General features: G+C 46.8%; 1 protein-coding gene across 4 annotated transcripts in view; it reads left to right on the top strand.

The window, feature by feature from the left end:
* PITPNC1 (phosphatidylinositol transfer protein cytoplasmic 1) overlaps positions 1-20,276 on the top strand; it is a 319,548-nt gene that overhangs the window by 251,559 nt on the left and 47,713 nt on the right. For all 4 annotated transcript variants that reach the window (XM_063617532.1, XM_055242684.2, XM_055242685.2 and 1 more), the window contains one exon: positions 350-445. In XM_063617532.1, coding sequence (XP_063473602.1) covers positions 350-445 — 96 coding nt within the window. The remainder of the gene's footprint in view (positions 1-349; positions 446-20,276) is intronic.

Here is a 20,276-nt window from a genome sequence, read left to right as displayed (position 1 = left end):
CTCCTCCTGTTCAGGTGAACTGCCAAAAATCAGCAGACTTCAGTTTGGGAAGAGATTTTTTTTTTTGGAAGAGATTAATTTCCTCACTCTTGAACTTCTAAAAACAGCCCAGTTTTTCTTCTACCTCTCACCAAGCAGTGATTGATGCTACACCTGCCTCTGATGTGACAAAACCGAAGCCATGAATCAAAGCTTTCTATGATTCTTGCGCATTCTGAGGCTGGTGAAAGCACTAGCCGGGGTCCCTGAGACGTGTGAAGATGCTCTGTGTGGGGTTATTCTGCCCCAGGCACTCTGGAGGGTAACACCTGCTATCACTAACCTTTGATATGTTGCTCTTCTTTTTCAGATTTTCGACAATGAAGCCAAAGACCTGGAGAGAGAAGTTTGCTTTATTGATATTGCCTGCGATGAAATTCCAGAGCGCTACTACAAAGAATCTGAGGTAAGCGACAGTTGGGATGAGATGTGGAAGATTCATTCAGTCATTCATTTCGCAACTATTCCTTAAGTGCCTCCTAACTTGGGAGGATGCCATCTCTCGTTGTGTGGATTCAATTTGCTTTCATGTCTTGCTGGTTCTTTTTGCAAGTCTCAAAATTAAGGCCCTAACTCTTGAGGGACCATCACTGGCCCTGGCCGTTACTCAATCTCCACTTAGTTTTCCTGTCTCCCAACTCTGTCATCATTTTTGGCAACATCAGTATCCATAGGGCTGGACCATCCAACACACTGGCCTCCCTGAAAAACGATAGTCAGTCTCCCCAATCACATGCGCTTTTTTTTTTTTTTTTTTTTTTGAGATGGAGTCTTGCCCAGGATGGAGTGCAGTGGTGTAATCTCACTGTGGCGTCTGCCTCCCAGGTTCAAGCCATTCTCCTGCCTCAGCCTCCTGAGTATCTGGGATTACAGGCGCCCACCACCATACCTGGCTAATTTTTGTATTTTTAGTAGAGATGGGGTTTCACCCTGTTGGCCAGGCTGGTCTCCAACTTCTGACCTCAAATGATCAGCCCACCTCGGCCTCCCAAAGTGCTGGGATTACAGGCATGAGCCACCCGTGTTTTATTTGTATCTGAATCAATCCTTGAAAACTTTGATAGCTCATTCCAGCACAGCTCCTTTCTCTCAAAACAGCAAGCACCTCAATGATGCTTGGCAATGACTATAGATATTCTTGGTTCTTGGCTGAGAATAAATTTCAGAGAGCTTCTTTCTCTCTGGTTTTCAACCTACCAGGATCCATCCTTTGCCTTAGTTCTACCTGCTTGTTATACAGTTTGTGCAAGTCACCATTTATATCCCATTAGTATTTTATTAATGGCTGCTGACGGAGCTTGGGTGACCCACTTGTAAATAACATCCCAGCCCTGCAATGACAGCAGATGCAGGGCTATTTTTGTTGGTTAGCGACATGCCACCAATCCCAATATGTTTGGAATCAGGGCCCCAGACTCGTCCTTGAGCCGTAACATGTGGACCTTGAAACTCTTCTCCCAGAGTCATTAAGGCTGATGGGAGACACAATAAATAAACTTACTCAAAATCAATTATGTCATTACGCAAATAAACCGGGCTCCTGATGTGGTTCAGATTTCTTTTGCCTCCACATTTTGGGATTCATTTCGGTATAAAAGTCTTACCTGATCGTAGCAAATGCTTGACTGCTTAATTGCAGGCGCATGTCTTCAGCTGCTGTCCCTGAAAGGGCTGGGGAAAGGCTGATGTGGATCACTCTGTGTTGCTCATCTCCACCCAAAGGGTGAGCGTTTTAACATCATCAGCTTTCATTATGCTCTGCGGCCAACCACACCTATGCATTTTAAGATAAACAAAGTTAAATGCTCCCTGTGTAACTGTGGACCCGCCGAAGAGGGAAACAAACAGGGCCACTGACCTTCCCCTTGTCTCGCTCCACGGAAATCCTGTAGTTTCACGTCAAGTGCACCAGTGCTTAATGGGGCTCTGACGATGTGCAGAGCATTGTGCAAAGCACTCCTGTGACACCTCGGGCCCCCCCGGGCTGCTGTCCTACCTGGACCTCCCGGCCTCTTTGGGAGTTCTGGGCCTTCCAGGAAAGCAGGGTTGCCAGAAAACTCTGAACTAATGTCAGCTTTTCCTCCCAGTGTGCTTTGGCATGGCTCTGCCTGGACTTCAGGGAGTTCCCTCCTGATTCAGTAGGAAGTCTTGATACAAATATAGAATATTAATGAAGAAATCAAGTCTTATTTCTAGTCAACGTGACTGACTCATTTCCCTGTGCTCTGTGCCCCCGAAGAACCTCCACTAGAAAGCTTCCTTTCATTCACATAGACATTCGAGGAGCTTTTCCTTCATGCTTCACAGGGTCGCTCATGGGCACGTACCTCTTTCCCTGGGTCCTAAAGTATTCTTCCCTGGATGCAGCTTGGCCAAGGAGATGACTGGTAAAGAGTCCAGTAATTATTCATCCAATAAATATTTATGGAGTCCTCACTGAGTGTCACATACAATGTTAAGATGGGGATGTCTGGGCATGGTGCCTCACGCCTGTAATCCCAGCACTTTGGGAGGCCGAGGCAGGTGGATCACTTGAGTTCAGGAGTTCAAGACCAGCCTGATCAACCTGGTGAAAACTCTACTAAAAATACAAAAATTAGCCGGCAGGGTGGTCAGCTACTCGGGAGGCTGATGCACGAGAATCGCTTGAACCCGGGAAGTGAAGGCTGCAATGAGCTGAGATCACAACAGAGTGAGAAACTGTCTCAAAAAAAAAAAAAAAAAAAGACACAGCAATGAGCCAAAGAGATGCTTAGGGTCCCTCCCTTCAGGACACTTCCAATCTAACAAATACCACACAGAGAGTATTTGGCGAACAGTAGAGAAATAGTCACACAGATATATATGGAGTTCAGAGTCACAAGTGCAGGAAGGCAGGTACAGGGAGAGACTGTGATAAGGAAACTGAATTTAAGAGGATAGGATCAGGAGACATGCTATGGAAAAAATGACAGTTCAGGCTGGGCGCAGTGCCTCACGCCTGTAATCCCAGCACTTTGGGAGGCCGAGGCAGGCGGATCACCTGCGGTCAGGAGTTTGAGACCAGCCTGGCCAACAGAATGAAACCCCAACTCTACTAAAAATACAAAAATTGCCCGGGCGTGGTGGCATGCGCCTGTAGTCCCAGCTACTCAGAAGACTGAGGCAGGAGAATCGCTTGAAGTCCCAGCGACTCAGGAGGCTGAGGTTGAACCCAGGAGGTGGAGGTTACAGTGAGCCGAGATCGCACCACTGCAATCCAGCCTGGGCAACAGAGAGAGACTCGGTCTCAAAAAAAATAATAATAAAAAATAAATGAAGCTGAGGTGTCATAGGATCTAAATTATGCTTTTAAAAGATTATTCTGGATGGAGAATGGACTGGAGAAGAACAGAGTCAGGAGACCACCAAGGTCACTATTGTTATTTATATTATCGATTACTTAGGTTCTGTAGTGGCTTGCGCTAGAGGGCTGGCGGCAGAGGTGGAGAGAAGCAGATGGTTTTGAGGTATATTTTGAAGATGAGTTGACAGGGATTGCTCATGGATTGGATGTGGGGATGAGGTTGAAGGAGGAGTTGGGATGGCCTTAAGGATTCTGGCTTGGGCGACTGATAGATGGGTGTGCTGCTTACTGAAATGGGAAGATGAGAAGAGAGGTATACGTTGGAGAAAGATGAGTGGATTTTGTGATGTCAGTGAGGCATCTAACACAAACAGAAATGAGTCTGGAGCTTAGGTGAGCGATCTGGGCTGGAGACCAATTTGAGAGTATTTGGTGAATAGGAGATTTAAAAATCCTGGGGATGAATGAGAGGAAGAAAGCATGAAATATAAATGGGAAAGGGGTTCAAGTCGGAGCCTTCAAGGATGGCAGCATATGGAGATCAGGTTGAATCTAAAAGAATCAGGAATCTAAAAGAATTGGTCAGAAAGTTAGGAGGAAAATACAGAAATGCACCAAGGAATGCAAGTTTCAAGATGGGGAGAGTGACCAGAGGTGCTGAATGCTGCCGAGAGATCGAGTAGGAAGAGAATGGAAAACTGTCTGCTGGAACAGTTCTGAACTGGGGGCGACTATTGCCTCACGAGGATGCTTGGCAATGACTATAGATATTCTTGGTTGTCAAAACATAGGAGGTGCTACTGGTATCTAGAGTATAGAGGCCAGGGATGCTGCTAAAATCCTCTACAGCACAGACAGCCCCTCACAACAAAGAATTATCTGGCTCCAGCCGGGCACGGTGGCTCACGCCTGTAATCCCAGCACTTTGGGAGGCCAAGGCAGGTGAATCACAAGATCAAGAGTTCAAGACCAGCCTGGCCAACATGGTGAAACCTCGTTTCTACTAAAAATTCAAAAAGTTAGCTGGGCATGGTGGTAGGTGCCTGTAATTCCAGCTACTCGGGAGGCTGAGGCAGGAGAATCACTTGAACCTGGGAGGCCGAGATTGCGCCACTGCACTCCAGCCCAGGCGACAGTGCGAGACCCCGTCTCAAAAAAAAAAAAAAAAAAAAAAAGAATTATCTGGCTCCAAATGTCCATAGTGCCAAGGCTGGGAAGCCTTGTTCTACAGGAAGAGGTGATTGAAGATGGATGGAACTCTGGATTCAGCTTTGACACTCACGGCCACCCCTGGCCTGTCCTGGAGTCTTAGGGTTACTACATGGATGTGGGAGAAGGGGCCCCGTAGGGCTGAGCCCTACACACTCATCATCCATTGTGTGACCTCCCAGGGGATCTGCTGGCCTCTGTAACAGGTGGAATTCCTCCTCCGTGGACCTGGCAGCCGGACCACAAAGGGCTACAGGTACCATTGGGAGCCTGCAGTAAAATCTTAGAAAAAGCATTCCCCTAGGGGCGACTCCCTTGTGACCCCAGCCCCACCATCTTCAACAGGCCAGAATACAGACTGCAGTCTGAACCCACCCAAAGGAAGAGGGGTGAGTTTCCTGGGCTGTTTTGGTGGTTGTGTCTACTGTAAACGTGCCAGGGACTGGCAATAAGAGGAACAACCGATTCAGAAGGCAAACCATTTCCAAACAAATGTCTAACTGGCACACTGTAAATAATTAACACCCTCCACCCCACCACAGGAGTTTCCTTCTAAAATGAAATCTGACCTTGTTCTTTGCTTAAAACCCCTCACTGGCCCTCCTTTAGAGTTCAGCTCACACGGGACTCCCCCTTTCTGAGTTTTCCTGGGCATGCCCCCACCACTGCTGGTCTGGAGGCAGCAAAGTTCTGGTCCATGGCTTCTAGATCATGCTAGATTATGCTAGCTCATCACTATGGCATGAGCTCTGCGAAGACAAGAGCTGGCTCTTTCCCAGCCGCTGCTACAGCACCAGTGCTTAGCAGGCGCTCACTCAATGGTTGCTGAATGAATGAGTGAAGGCGAGGGACTTTGCTTTTTTTCTTCCAGCAGTGACAATTTCAGAGCAAGTGCTATCAAAGAAAATGAATTCGTTACCATTAAGCAAGCAGTTGTGAATCAGAGTTCCTTTTTTTTTTTTTTTAATTGGAGGCATCCAGCTTCATGGGCCTTTTCTTCCCATCCATCTTTGTAAGTTGACGATGTCAGCGTCCTGAATAGAAACGCTCTTTATGTGAGGAAGCCGGATGCTGATGGGCTGAATCTGTTCCTGGATTTTTTTGATGCTGATGAATCCAGACTAGGGTTATCTGGGTTGCTTCTCTCCACCCAGCTACTGTCACACACACACGGCCATCCAGGCCAAAGGAGGGGATGAAACCACTTTCCTTTCTTTTTCCATTTCTCCCTGGAAACCTTCGAGCCACACAATCAAGACTGCCTCTCTCATGAAGATGACCAGAGCTTGGAATTTTCCACTGGGTGCCCTCTGCCTGATGGCCCTCATGCCATCGCCACTAACCAGGGATTCAGAAGCACTCTTTGGGGATTCAGGACCAGCTGATAGCCCAGCTCAGTGCTTTCCTTATTCTCATTTTTGCTATGTTGCTGTTTCCTATGAGGGCCTGAACTTCAGTTCTCAAAAACCTCTTAGCTTCAAGTTTGTTCTCATAGTCATTAACGGACTCTGCAGGGCAGTGCTGTATTGTCGGGGGGTGGGAGGGGAAATTAGTGTGATTTTTTTCATACGGAGAGAGCCCCTCCATTAGTCACACAGACCACTGAGACCCTGGCCGCCCATAAGAGTCATAAAGCTGTTTGCACCATGTCACATGTAAAATGACCATCATCAACACCAAAGCAGGAAAAGGGGTGAAGCCAAAAGCTGAGCAGGTTGGACTGGTTATGTGGCTGATACATAGCGTCTTGCTACTGCCAAGATTTTCATCCCAGCTCCTTGATGCTCTGCCAAGATTTCAAGGTGAAGATCCCAGCGGAGGAATGAGGAACTCTGCACGGTAAGTCGGAGCATACCTGCAGAGGCCACAGGCAGTGCAGCCATACCCGCAAGGCTGAGTTGGCAGTTTTGGGGTGCAAGAACAAACCTCAACTTCTAGCCTGCAGGACTAGCCCAGGCTGGAGAATCTGAAAGCCGTGCTGGGAGAGATCTAACCCAGAGGCCTTTGATGTTGGCTCCTAGTCAAGGTCAAGTCCAGTACTTTCTCCTCCATTCACTGCAGTAGTTCATGAGGTCTGGCTTCCATCATGAGATGGGGAGTGACCAAAGAAAATGGCATCTATATTGGCCTCCTGGGGGCTGCCACCTGCAGCCATCTCCCCTAGACACAAATGTGTAGGGCGTGTGCAGCTTATCAATCTTCAGACGTACCTCCAGGGCAAAGGCAGAGAAAGAAAAAGGAATGTCTTTCCTAGTCAAGGAAGTAGAAGTAGAGGGTTTTGTGTGTGTGTGCTTCCTTTTTTAAATCTTCATTGATTTATGTAATGAAAAGCAAAGGAGTCTCTAGCCCAGAGGTTCTCAGCTACGGGCAAATTTGTCCCCCAGGGCCATCTGGCAATATCTGGAGACATTTTTGATTGTCAAAACTGGATAGGGCATGTTATGAATCTAGTCGGAAGAGGTCAGGGAGGCTGCTGAACATCCAAAATGGGCCAGGTGCAGTGGCTCACACCTGTAATCCCAGCACTTTGGGGGAGGCTGAGGCGGGAGGATCACTTGAGGCCAGGATTTCAAGACCAGCCTGGGCCACACAGCAAGACCCTATTTCTACAAAAAAAAAATAAAAATAAAAATAAATTCTCTGGGCATGGTAGCATGTGCCTATAGTCCTAGCTACTCAGGAAGCTGAGATGAGAGGATCACTTGAGCCCAGACGTTTGAGGCTGCAGTGAGCCATAATCATGCCACTGCACTCCAGCCTGGGAAACAGAGCGAGACCCTGTCTCTAAACAAGAAAAGAAAAGCAAAGAATCCAAAATGCACCACAGCAGAGAATTAACCAGCTCCAAAATGTCAAGTATGCCAAGATCAATAAACCCTGACATAGACCAATCCAAGGAAAGGAAACTTAGTAAAATCTATTGGTATCAAGACTCATTAATGAATTCTTTTTTTTTTTTTTTTTTTTTTTTTTTTGAGACGGAGTCTTTCTCTGTCCCCCAGGCTGGAGTGCAGTGGCGCGATCTTGGCTCACTGCAAGCTCTGCCTCCCGGGTTCACGCCATTCTCCTGCCTCAGCCGCCCGAGTAGCTGGGACTACAGGCGCCCGCCAACACGCCCGGCTAATTTTTTTTTGTATTTTTAGTAGAGACGGGGTTTCACCGTGTTAGCCAGGATGGTCTCGATCTCCTGACCTCGTGATCCGCCCGCCTCAGCCTCCCAAAGTGCTGGGATTACAGGCTTGAGCCACCGCGCCCGGCAATGAATTCTTTTAGTTAGCATTTACTAAACACCTGCTGAGTGCCAGCTCCATGCTAAGCATTGAGGGTGCAAAAACAAGATTATGTCAGCCCTCAGAGGTCCTGTCTTCCACTGCCTTTTGAATTGATCTTCTTGTTACAGATGAAGCAATTTCTCATACCCTTTATTTTGGAGGATATAAAGGCCATCTTACTAGTGATAAATACAGCATAGTAACTTGAATGGGGGAAATTTGCAATTTTTTGTAATCAGGTAGTAACAAAGGAGAAAGAATAACACGAGGCTGTCCTAGAAGTCATGGGCCCCTGACGTGGCATAATTGAATGTTTTTCAGACAGAATTTGATTTTGAACTTTCCCCTTAAGTTGGGTGACTAAGTCTCCAGGCCCCTGGGTCATAGCCTTCCTAGACCAGGAACTCCTTGGCAGCCAGTTCATTGGTCCCCACAGATCTAAATATCTGTTGAATTCTCTCTTAAGGGAGAGAGAACAGAACAAAAAGAGATACATCTAGCTTTTCCAATAACTGTCAAGGGTGAGAGATTAAATGCTGTTTGCTAAGGACCGGCCCTCAGACAGGGAACAGAGAGATCAACTAAGTAAATATTGTCATATTTAGCTGTACCCTTTGGTACAAAGAGCTTCATCCAAATCACTCGGCTCCCTCAAATGAAAAATATTTTCATTCTGGTCTACATCTTGGCCTTTGAGGGTGGTAAAGATTTTCCGTTACCTCTAATGGCCAGATTTAACACAGCTGCCTCATGCCGGGGTACGTCGTTAAGTTCACTTTGTTGTGCTGTTATTATCATTTCTTTCCCCTTTCCCTCAAGTCCATCTGTTTCTTTCTGAGAGTAACGCAGCTGTTTTGCAGTGGGTTCCAACTTACTGGGGCCTGCATGCTTCTTGGAAAATAAGAGGACTTGATGACATCACTGGGATGGGGAGAAGTCCCTGTTGCCAAAGGGGTCCCTGGTGGGAGCCTCTAAAACTGGAGGGTGAGGGAGGAAGCCTGCAAAGGAGATGCAAGAGAAGGGTCGCCAGCAGCTGCTGCATCACGGGCCCTGAGCCCTCTCCCCTTCCAGGGTCTGGATGATGCCAGTGCTGTTAAGAAATTGAGAGAGAAGGCCAGGCACAGTGGTTCACACCTGTAATCCCAGCACTTTGGAAGGCCGAGGCAGATCACTTGAGGTCAGGAGTTCAAGACCAGCCTGGCCAACATGGTGAAACTCCATCTCTACTAAAAATACAAAAACAGCAGGATAAACATACAAAAATTAGCCAAGTATGGTGGCGGGCACCTGTAATCCAGCTACTCAGGAGGCTGAGGCAGGAGAATCACTTGAACCCAGGAGGCAAAGCTTGCAGTGAGCCAAAGATGGTGCCGCTGTACTCCAGCCTGGGTGACAGAGCGAGACTCTGTTAAAAAAAAAAAAAAAAAAAAAAACAAAGAGGCCGGGCACAGTGGCTCACACCTGTAATCCTAGCACTTTGGGAGGCCGAGGCAGGCAGATTGCCTGAGCTCAGGAGTTCGAGACCAGCCAGGACAACATGGTGAAAACCCATCTCTACTAAAATACAAAAAATTAGCTGGGTGTGGTGGCACATGCCTGTAATCCCAGCTACTCGGGGGGCTGAGGCAGGAGAATCGTTTGAACTCGGGAGGCAAAGGTTGCAGTGAGCTGAGATCACATTCATTGCAGTCCAGCCTGGGTGACAGGGCCAGACCTTATCTCAAAAAAAAAAGAAACCCATGATCTGGTTGGGAGGATATGATATAATGACACAAATGCTAAGTGACAGTACAGAGCGAGGCAGCAAGAGAAATACATTCACACAGTCATGTGTAATCTACTTTCCTCAAACTCGTACACACAGTCATCCCCAGAGGATTCCCAGGACTGGTCAGGGAAGACTTTAGAGGAGAGATGGAATCTGAGCTGGGCCTTAAAAACAAAATAGGTTTATGTTTATTTTTTTGCTCATAAATTAATACATGATCCTTGTAAAAAAAAATTCCGACGTGATACAAACACAAAACAGAGCAAATCTATGATCCCTCATCACAGACATCGCTGTTGTTAAAGTTGGTGTTTATACTTAAACATAATGCATAAATAGTATTATTTTATAAAACTAAACTCACACTATGCACACCATCTTGCAACATGCATTATTTCACTAACCACATAAGCTTGCCATTTTTCTGTGCAGCACACGCCTGTCTAGTGAGTTTTAGGTGGCCAGATAATATGCCAATGAAGGCCAGGTTCAGTGGCTCACGCCTGTAATCCCAGCATTTTGGGAGGCCGAGGTGGGCAGATCGCTTAAGCTCAGGAGTTCCAGACCCGCCTAGGCAACATGGCAAAACCGCATCTCTACAAAAAATACAAAAATTAGCTGGGTATGATGGCACATGCCTGGAGTCCCAGCTACTCTGGAGGCTGAGGGAAGAGGATCACTTGAGCCCGGGAGTCGGAGGCTGCTGCAGTGAGCCGAGATCCTGGGCAGCAGAGCAAGACCCTACCTCAAAATAATCATAATAGTAATAATAATAATAATAAGCCAGTGTATGGTGGTGCCATGTGTACATCATTCTCCATTTGATGGACATTTAGGGTGTTTCCATTCTTATTACGGTACTGCAAGAAACATCCATAGATATATTTTGGGAGTTGTTCTAACGTCTCTGTAGAATATATATAAAAGTGAAACTGTTGAGTCAATGGATATATGGGTTGAAATTTTCCTAGATATAACAAAATTGCCCACACCCTGCGGCTACATTAAATTGCCCCTGACTCACACTTGGGTGGGAGCAAACTCAAGTCTGAAGATGTGTGAGATGGAATGGACAGTGTAGTGAATGGCTGAAAATGAGGAGTCTCAGTGCATAGTCAAGGGTCAGTGAGGCACAAGGGAAAAACATTGAGTGCCAGGCCAATGAATTTGGACTTCATTCTGCAGGTCGCAGAGAGTTTTCAAAGCAGGGGTCACCAAAAATAAAAAATTCTGTTGGCCAAGAAAAAAGAAAAAGCAGGGGTCATCAGCAACCACGCAAGAGGACTCTACTTGTGACCTCACCAGAGGGGCTGACTCTCTTGGGATGGTGAGGGCAGGCTCCTGGGTGCCCAGAGGTTTAAGACCCTTCCAATCCATCAACCTACATCTTTCCCTCTTCTGCTACCCTCTTTCTTGAACAAATTGCCCTCACCATCTTGACAACAATATTTTATTAATGAATGGGAACATTTGGAAATAAAAAGGCGTTAAACAGTAGTCCAGTCCTCAACAACCCTGGCTTCACCATTTTCAGACCAATAATTGGCAACTCACTTCCCAAGGAACAATAAAGTATTCTTTTTCAGACCTCATTCCTTCCCAACCCAGGAAAGATGAGACGCCAAGTCTCGCTGAAGCACCATGCCTAGTACTGATCTTAAAAGCCACTGCTGTTCTCTTGGCCTAATAATGCGAAGCTACCTCAGCATTTGGATCAAACCCCATTTTTACTGGGATTACTACAAAAAATGGTAGTGCCCAACTTTGTCCTAGAGAAAGAGTTTTCATTTTTTTTTAATTTTTCAAGGGGGAAAAAAAACCATTTAAACTGCTTCAGTAATTGGCATGAATGATGTTCCCCAGAACTCAGTGTTCAGAGCAGCAGTTGCAAATCCTACCAATTGAATTTGGTAGTGAAATGCCAGACCAAGTAGGTCAAACAAAATCAAGGCATATGAATTCCTAAATGCCAGATCAAAACCAGAGATTCTAAGTCTCTGCCAGTAGTAGAGTTGCTGATTGTGGCATTGTGGGTCATTGAATCAATAGAAAGAGCCCTTGGGGGCCAGGTGCAGTGGCTCACGCCTGTAATCCCAGCACTTTGGGACGCCAAGGCAGGCGGATCACTTGAGGTCAGGAGTTCGAGACCAGGGCAAAACCCTGTCTCTACTACTAAAAATACAAAAATTAGCTGGGCATGGCAGCACGCACCTGTAGTCCTAGGTACTAGGGAGGCTGAGGAATGAGAATTGCTTGAATCCGGGAGGCGGAGGTTGCAGTGAGCTGAGATCGCGCCACCGCACTCCAGCCTGGACAACAGAGTGAGACTTTGTCTCAAAAAAGGAAGAAAGAAAGAACCCTTGGGGAAATCACCCTATCACCCTATATCCCAAAAGGAACAGACCGAGGGGGAGGAATTCATCCAAGCAAAACATTCACGGAAGGGAGAAACAGTTGGGTTTTTCGTAGAGGGATCTGTGCAAAAGATAACCCCTAGAAACTATGAATTGGGATTCCCAACTTGTGTGCTGTGTGTCTAGATGATTCAGCCCTAATGTGGTGAGGGCCCTGGCTGTGGGAGCCTCCCGGGCGGTCACAGCCACTGCATTTGATCATCATCAATTCTGCGTCTGAGTCCCTCCATCCCTTCAAAAGAATGGACAGATGGACAGATGGGATGGAGAAGTGAGATGACGTCAAAGGCAAGGCATGGAAAGTGACCAGCACCGTAAGCATTTCATAAGTGTTCCCTTCTCTCTGCTTTGACTCTGGCTTCGAGCTCTGCAGATGGGTTGCAGGAATGGTGGCTCCGTGGAAACCATGTGTCTTTGGAAAGTGGCCACCATGAGTGGCATCACAGGAGTTTGTTTGCGCGTCGCTTTTCCCCTGTCACTGTGAGTGGAGAACAGGAGCAGAGGTGTGATACCAATAGCTCCAGCTCTCAGGATCGTGGGATCCTCTGCCGGCTCGGCAAGATCCTGCAGAAGTTACAGCCATTTGTGCTGCTGAGACTTTTCAAAAAAGAATGTGTTATTGCCTCTGTTATGGTTTAATCTGAATTCCGGATGGCACGTGTCTCTGCTACTTCACCTCCAAGAAACCTTAGAAGTTACATTTTCTGTTTGTTTTGTGCCAAGTCTGGGCCATCTGTGGCACTGCAGTGCCGGGATGGTACCCAAGGCAGTATTGCCATGCTATCTCTGTCTGCCACGAGCCTTCTTACAGCTGTACTATAGAAAACTAACATTTAAGACTTTCAAAGAAGGAAGCAAGAGCTGAAGGGCCCAAGGCTCTCAGCCAGGAGTGAACAGATACAACAAGCTCTTCTTCAGTTCCATCTCATGGAGAACTTCCCTCTGTAATTTTTTTTTTTCTGTCACTCAGGCTGGAGTGCAGTGGCATGATTTCAGCTTACTGCAACCTCTGCCTCCTGGGTTCAAGCGATTCTCCTGCCTCAGCCTCCTGAGTAGCTGGGACTACAGGTGCACACCACCACACCCAGCTAATTTTTGCATTTTTAGTAGAGACAGGGTTTCACCATTTTGGTCAGGCTGCTCTCGGACTCCTGACCTCAGGTGATCCACTCGCCTTGGCCTCCCAAAGTGCTGGGATTACAGGCGTGAGCCAGTGCACCTGGCCCTGCTCTGTTCTTTCAAGAAAATAGGCAACGAGTCCAAACAAGTTGCTCAGAACTGGGGCCAGCCACATCAGCCCCTGCTGTTTTTAGTCTTATTAAAGTAAAACACCAGAACTTCTTGGCCCTTAGAACAGAGTTCCCAAATCAGGTCAGCATCACTCAGGGAGGTTTTGAAAACTGGAGATACCCGGGTCCCACCTCAGACCAACCCAACCAGACTCAACTGGTCTGGGACCCAAGAATCAGTGTGTGAATGCACCAGGTTTGGGAAAATGGCCTCAGAGCAGAGCTTCCCATCTTTTTTCATGCCTTGACAGCTAGAAAGTGTTTCGTTTTGGCCAGGCATGGTGGCTCACGCCTGTAATCCCAGCACTTTGGGAGGCCGAGGCAGGCGGATCACTTGAGGTCGGGAGTTCGAGACCAGCCTGACCAACATGGAGAAACCCCATCTCTACTAAAAATACAGAAATTAGCCAGGCATGGTGGTGGGCACCTATAATCCCAGCTACTCAGGAGCCTGAGGCAGAAGAATCGCGTGAACCCTGGAGGCGGAGGTTGCCGTGAATCAAGATCGCGCCATTGCACTCCAGCCTGGGCAACAAGAGCGAAACTCCATCTCAAAAAAAAAAAAAAGAGAAAGTGATTCGTTTTGATTGACACATCGAGGAGGAGCTCCTGGTTAAGATGACCAACCCCCAAGGTCAGAAGGCCCAGTCTGTTACTCAAGGGCTGTGGGAGCAATACGCCTTATCACATCTACTATCCATTCACCATGGATAGTAGAAAGCTCAACTTACTGAGGTCAAGGTTTTAAACCACTTTATTGTTACTTAATTTGGGGGAAGGGGGATGCAGGGGGGTTAGCAATGTAAGCCTGTAAGCCTGCCCATTCCCCGATTGTGAGAGAGGTCAGTGCCTTTGCATTTTATTCTGTCTGTCGGGAATCTGATACCATCTGTAGAATCAGGTCCAAAGTCTTCCTTGACAGCTACTAGCATTAATTATAACATACGTTTGTGCAGTTTTTTTCTTAAGTTACTTCTGATTTGGGGGTGGCTTCAGATTGACACTCATTGAAGTTTATTTCCTCCAACCAAAGACTCTAGGCCGGCTGTGGTTGTTCACGCCTATAATCCCAGCACTTTGGGAGGCCAAGGCGGGTGGATCACTTGAGGCCAGGAGTTCGAGACCAGCCTGGCCAACCTGGCAAAAGCCTGTCTCTACTAAAAATACAAAAATTAGACAGGCGTGGTGGCGGGCACCTGTAGTCCCAGCTACTCGGGAAGCTGAGGCAGGAGAATCGCTTGAACCCGGGAGGTGGATGTTGCAGTGAGCCGAGATCGTACCATTGTACTCCAGCCTGGGCAACAAGTGAGACTCTGTCTGAAAACAAAAACAAAACAAAAAAAGACTCTGATAGTTGTCCATCAGGTCCTCTGGCTAAATCTTCTCCAAGCCCTTTCCTCGTTTAGCACTCTAAGAATCTGCAACAATGACTATGATGTTTGAAGTGGCATTTTTCTCCTTGAGAAATAAGACCTGACGGAGTGATTCTCTCCTCCACATCTAGTTATTCAGACTCCAAGTACAACTGTTCAGCTTCTGTTCCAAAAATACCCAAGAAAGAATAAGTGTTATTAAGGTGCTTGTCTTCATCTTTTATTATTAAGAGGCCCAGAGAAAGACATATAATTACTAGCTCATTAGCTTGGGCCTTAGAATTTTCAATGAAAATTTCTCACAAAATTGCTAAACCTGGTTTTACAGAGTATGGAACTAACTTTTGAGAAAAATAAATGCCACCGTTTAGAGTCTCACTCTGTCGCCCAAGCTGGAGTGCAGTGATGCAACCACAGCTTACCGCAACCTCCACCCCTCCAGGCTCAAGCGATCCTCCTACCTCCGCCTCCTGACCACCGGCACATGCCACCACACCAGCTATTTGTGTGTGGGGGTGTGTGGGTGTGTGTGTGGGTGTGTCATGATGGGGATCTTCCAGTGTTGCCTAGGCTGGTCTCAAACTCATGGGCTCAAGTGATCCACCTGCTTCAGCCTCCCAAAGTGCTGGGATTACAGGTGTGAGCCACCACTGCACCCGGAGAACATTGTCTCCATTTTATAGATAAGGAAACTGAGGCTTAGAGAGTCTAAGTAACTGGCTGGAAGTTTCAAGAAGCCTGGATTCAAACCCCAAAGTGTCCTACCCCAAAGATTATGCTTCCCCTACACCAGGTAAGACTCCTTCAGGTAAAGCTAGACGCACAAACAACTGTTGTCTTTGGAAATCACTCTAAGAAATAGTTCCCTCCTTAAATATATCTTCCCAACCCCGAATCTCAGTGACTAAATCGTCTTAGGGAAAAATTGGTATGTAGAAAAAGAAGGGCCTTTGAGTCGGTTGGTTACCTGATCTGATAGAACTCCACTCCTCATCTCTGGGGAGAAATTTCCTCTTTACAAACATTCCAGAACGTAGTGGATTGGCCAAAAGCAGCTTGGGTCTGTAAAAAAAAAAAAAAAAAAAAAAAAAAAAAGCCCAAAAACTAAAAACTAGCCATCCTTCATTATAGAATAGAAACTTTTTTTTTTTTTTTTTTTTTTTTTGACAGGGTCTCACTTTGTTGCCGAGGCTGGAGTGCAGTGGCACCATCACGACCCACTGCAGTCTCGACCTCCTATGCTAGGTTTAAGCCATTCTCCTGCCTCGGCCCCCTAAGTAGCTGGGACTACAGGTGCACACCATCACACCCAGCTAATTTTGGGGTTTTGTTTTTTTTTTTTTTTTGTAGAGACAGGGTTTCGCCATATTAGGTTTCCCAGGCTGGTCTCAAGCTTTTGAGCTCTAACCATCTGCCCACCTCAGCCTCCCAAAGATTATAGGTGTGAGCCACCACACCCAGCCCAGGAAGCTATTTTAAAAAAGGAAAAAAAAAAAGCCATTAGTCACCGAAGAACCCATCTACAGACCCTAATTCAGAAATATTCCTTTTCTCACTTTAGCATCCACACGATAGTCTTAAATAACTTGCCCAGGTTCACACAGTAGTTACTGGAGCTGAAATTCAAACCTGGGGGCAGGGCATGGGTTCTCTCACTTCAAAGCCTCCTCAGTTCATCTCTCAGTTCTGCTCCACAGAACTGAGGACCCCACAAGGTGCTCCTGGGCATGGTAAACAGTGAAATATATTGTATCAAACAGTGAAGGGAAAAACGGCCTGAAGATTCCACTCATCACTTTTACCTGCTTTATATACTGGGATTCCAAAAGTGCATTTGGAGAAACAAAATGAGTTCTGAAGCTCAAATAAGTTTGAAATCTAAAAGTGGAAATATTTTATTGTCTTCAAATTACAGACTGATTGGCTTATTGAACATCTCTACCCTGGTTTCTGTTCGACAAGTCGGAGGCCTAAATTTCCCAAAATAATACAGTACACAAGGAGCAAGCTAGACTTAGGGACAGTTGATCTGGTGCTGATCACTGTTGGCATGTTGCAACTCATCGAGATATTTGTCAGCCTATTATCAGCTTTTGCTTTAATAAACTTAAGCTATCTCTAGGCCAAACTGTACATCCTTGGTAGGAATGCGGGGCTGTTAATGCCTCTCCGTAGCCTTCGTCTAAAGAGCACTGCTAAAATCAGGGTGGAGAACAGCCTCAAGTTCAAAGGCTGCAAACCAAGCCAGGTTCTAATAAGCTCCCTTTATGGGAGGAGCTGGGTTCCTGGCCTCTCACTGTCTCATGTATTAAGGTGGGGTCCTCCCCAGTGTGCCCTTGAATGACCTTATTGCTTTTGATTAGAGGTTACCTTAAACTATACTCGTATTGCCAAAAGGAACAGCTTAGTGTTCTGCAACAGGATGCTAGGGAGACATCTCTTGTTGTTCTGGAACTGGGAACCAGGCCCAAAGCTGGGGACAAAGAGGAATTGGGACTCCACATTCACCAGGCAGCTGCTAATCACCAGTGGCCCAGATGACCCTCTTCCCACAGCTCTGGTTGCCCCTGTCTTCCCCTTCCCTAGGCCCTATGTGGAGATGGAGGAGGGGAGGTGGTAGTCATTGGGAGTATACTTCTTGCCTAACCCCAATCCCTTGTGACAGGAGTAGTATTCTGAGAGAATCAACTACAGTAGCTGGGGCATCTGCAAAAAAAAAGTTGGCTATAGGCCCAGCACAGTGGCTTATGCCCGTAATCCCAGCACTTTGGGAGGCCAAGGCGGGAGGATCACTTGAGGCCAGGAGTTCAAGACCAGCGCAGACAACATAGCAACAGCCCATCTACAAAATATTTTTAAAAATTAGCTGGGCCCGGTTGCACATGCCTGTGGTCTTAGCTACTCAGGAAGCTGAGGTGGGAGGATTGCTTGAGCCTAAGAGTTCGAGGCTGCAGTGAGCCATGATTGCACCACTGCACTCCAGCCTGGGTGACAGAGCGAGACCCTGACACACACACAAAAAATAGTTGACTATTTGCTGAGCCAGGAACTTGCAGGCCCACCCTCAATGTTGCCATCCTGCAAGACTTGGGTGAGACTAATAAGTATCCCCAGAAGCTTGCAGAGGAACGTAGAGATTGCACCTGCTGCCCATCTGGAAATTTCTAAAGGAGGAGTTTTGGAAGGAGCCCGTGGCTAGGGCTGAGATGGAACCATGGGAGTGTGAGCTTGGGAATAACACGGGGGCATCCCCTTGGGCATTACTGAAAATGCAGATAATAGTGGGCTACTTTTAGTAGCTTGCTTATGAGAATTCTGGGGTGTTTTCTGTGTCTCCAACCAGTTCAATTCTCCAGCACCAGCTATGTGTCCAACAATTCAATGCAATTAGACACTGTCTATCTGGAGTTAGCATCAGACGCCAGTCCCACAAAGCTGCCCCACTTCTCATTGACAGGCTATAGGCCGGGCACAGTGGCTTATGCCTATTAATCCCAGCACTTTGGGAGGCCAAGGCAGGCGGATCACTTGAGGCCAGGAGTTCGAGACTAGCCTGGCCAACAGAGTGAGACTCCGTCTCTATTTTTTTACTAAAAAAAAACTTTTTTTTTTTAATCTCGGGTCTCCACGACTCCTTCCTCAGGCTCAATAATTTGCTAGAAAGGCTCACAGAACTCAGGAAAATATTTATTTAGATTTACCAGTTTATTATCAAGGATATGATTCAGCAGCAGGTAAATGGGAGAGAGGCATCAGGTGAGGTATTGGGGGGTGGGGACTTGGGGCTTCCGTGCCCCCTCTGGGTGTGCCATCCTCCCAGCAGGTCAGTGTGTTTAAGCGTTTATGGAGCTCAATCCCAGCACCCCCTCCCTCCCCAGAGGTCAGTGGATGGGGCTGAAAGTTCTAACCTCCTAATCACTTGGTGTTTCTGGTGACCAGAGCCATCTTGAGGCCATCTAGGGCCCCTCACCTGTGTATGTGATCTGAAGGAGCTTGTTATGCATCCCAAAAGTCACCCCCATCACTCAGGAAATTCCAAGAGTTTTCGGAGCATTGTCTTAGGAAGCAGTGACAAAAACCAAATCTATTTTGTATTACATCACAAGGATGAAATGAGAAAGCAAATGTAAAGTGCCTGACACAGACTCTAGTACGGAGCAAGCACTTGAAAACGTTAGCTCCTGGGGTGATTTTTCCCACCTTCCTTCCTTGATTTTGGCCACCTCTCTTGCAAGTTTTCATTTGCTTTCATCTTCTCCCCAGTTCCTAAAAGGCATCCTGGGGGCTAGAAACCATGGGCTTTTTTTTTTTTTTTTTTTTTTCCTGAGATGGAACCTTGCTCTGTCTCCCAGGCTGGAGTGCACTGGTGCGATCTCAGCTCACTGCAACCTCTGCCTCTCGGGTTTAAGCGATTCTCCTGCCTCAGCCTCCTGAATAGCTGGGACTACAGGCATGCACCACCATGCCTGGCTAAATTTTTTGGATTTTTAGTAAAGACAGGGTTTCACCATGTTGATCAGGCTGATATCCAGCTCCTGATCTCAAAAGATCCGCCCTCCTTGGCCTCCCAAAGTGTTGGGATTACAGGTGTGAGCCACGGCGCCTGGCCAAAACCATGGACTATTACATTGTTTTGTGTGATGTGCTCAAATTTCTTATTTGCCTTGTCCCTCTTCTTAAAGCAATGAGTTTCAAGTGTTTCTGGCACTGAACTATAACCGAGAATGGTACAAAACACGCAGAGAAACACTCCCCTTGCCACAGCTGCCTTTCAGTGCCTTTCTACACATCAGATGCATCTTATGAGTCAAGCTCCTTTAAGAGAGTCACTTTGCAGAGAAAAAGCACAAACCACTCAGGGTTTGCGGTGCATTCTAGTGCCAAGATCAAATGCTTTAAAAATAGCACTTTAGGTATTAACTGCTAACAAAGCAAGAATTGACTGCTTCTGGCAAGATTTGCATTTAGGGTTTTGGGTTTGTTTTTTTTTAAGCTGATGCATAGCAGTTGACCTTTTAAGTCAAGTTTTAGGTCAGTTCTCCAGCACATTCTGAAAGCTCCTTAGTTGTCTCTTTTTTAAAAAACAGCTTTATTGGCTGGGCGCAGTAGCTCACCACTGTAATCCCAGCACTTTTGGAGGACAAGGCCGGTGGATCACCTGAGGTCAGGAGCTTGAGACCAGCCTGGCCAACATGGTGAAACCCCATCTCTACTAAAAATACAAAAATCAGCTGGGTGTGCTGGCACGTGCTTGTAATCCCAGCTACTCGGGAGGCTGAGACAGGAGAATTGCTGGAACCTGGGATGTGGGGGTTGCAGTGAGCCGAGATCGCACCATTGCACTCCAGCCCGGGTGACAGAGTGAGACTCCGTCTAGAAAAGAAAAAAAAACAGCTTTATTGAGATATAGATCACATACCATACAGTTCAGCCATTTTGAATGTATAGTTCAATGGATTTTACTATAATCACGTTTATCTTGCCACAATCAAATGTAAAGCATTTTCATCACCCCACAAAGAAACCTCATAAGTTTTAGCTATCATCTCCCTACCCTCTCCCCTCACCCATCTCCCAACCCTCAGCA

The sequence above is a fragment of the Symphalangus syndactylus genome, chromosome 14, assembly GCF_028878055.3.
Source record: "Symphalangus syndactylus isolate Jambi chromosome 14, NHGRI_mSymSyn1-v2.1_pri, whole genome shotgun sequence".
Classification (NCBI taxonomy): domain Eukaryota; kingdom Metazoa; phylum Chordata; class Mammalia; order Primates; family Hylobatidae; genus Symphalangus; species Symphalangus syndactylus.
This window is presented reverse-complemented; position numbering and strand designations above follow the sequence as displayed.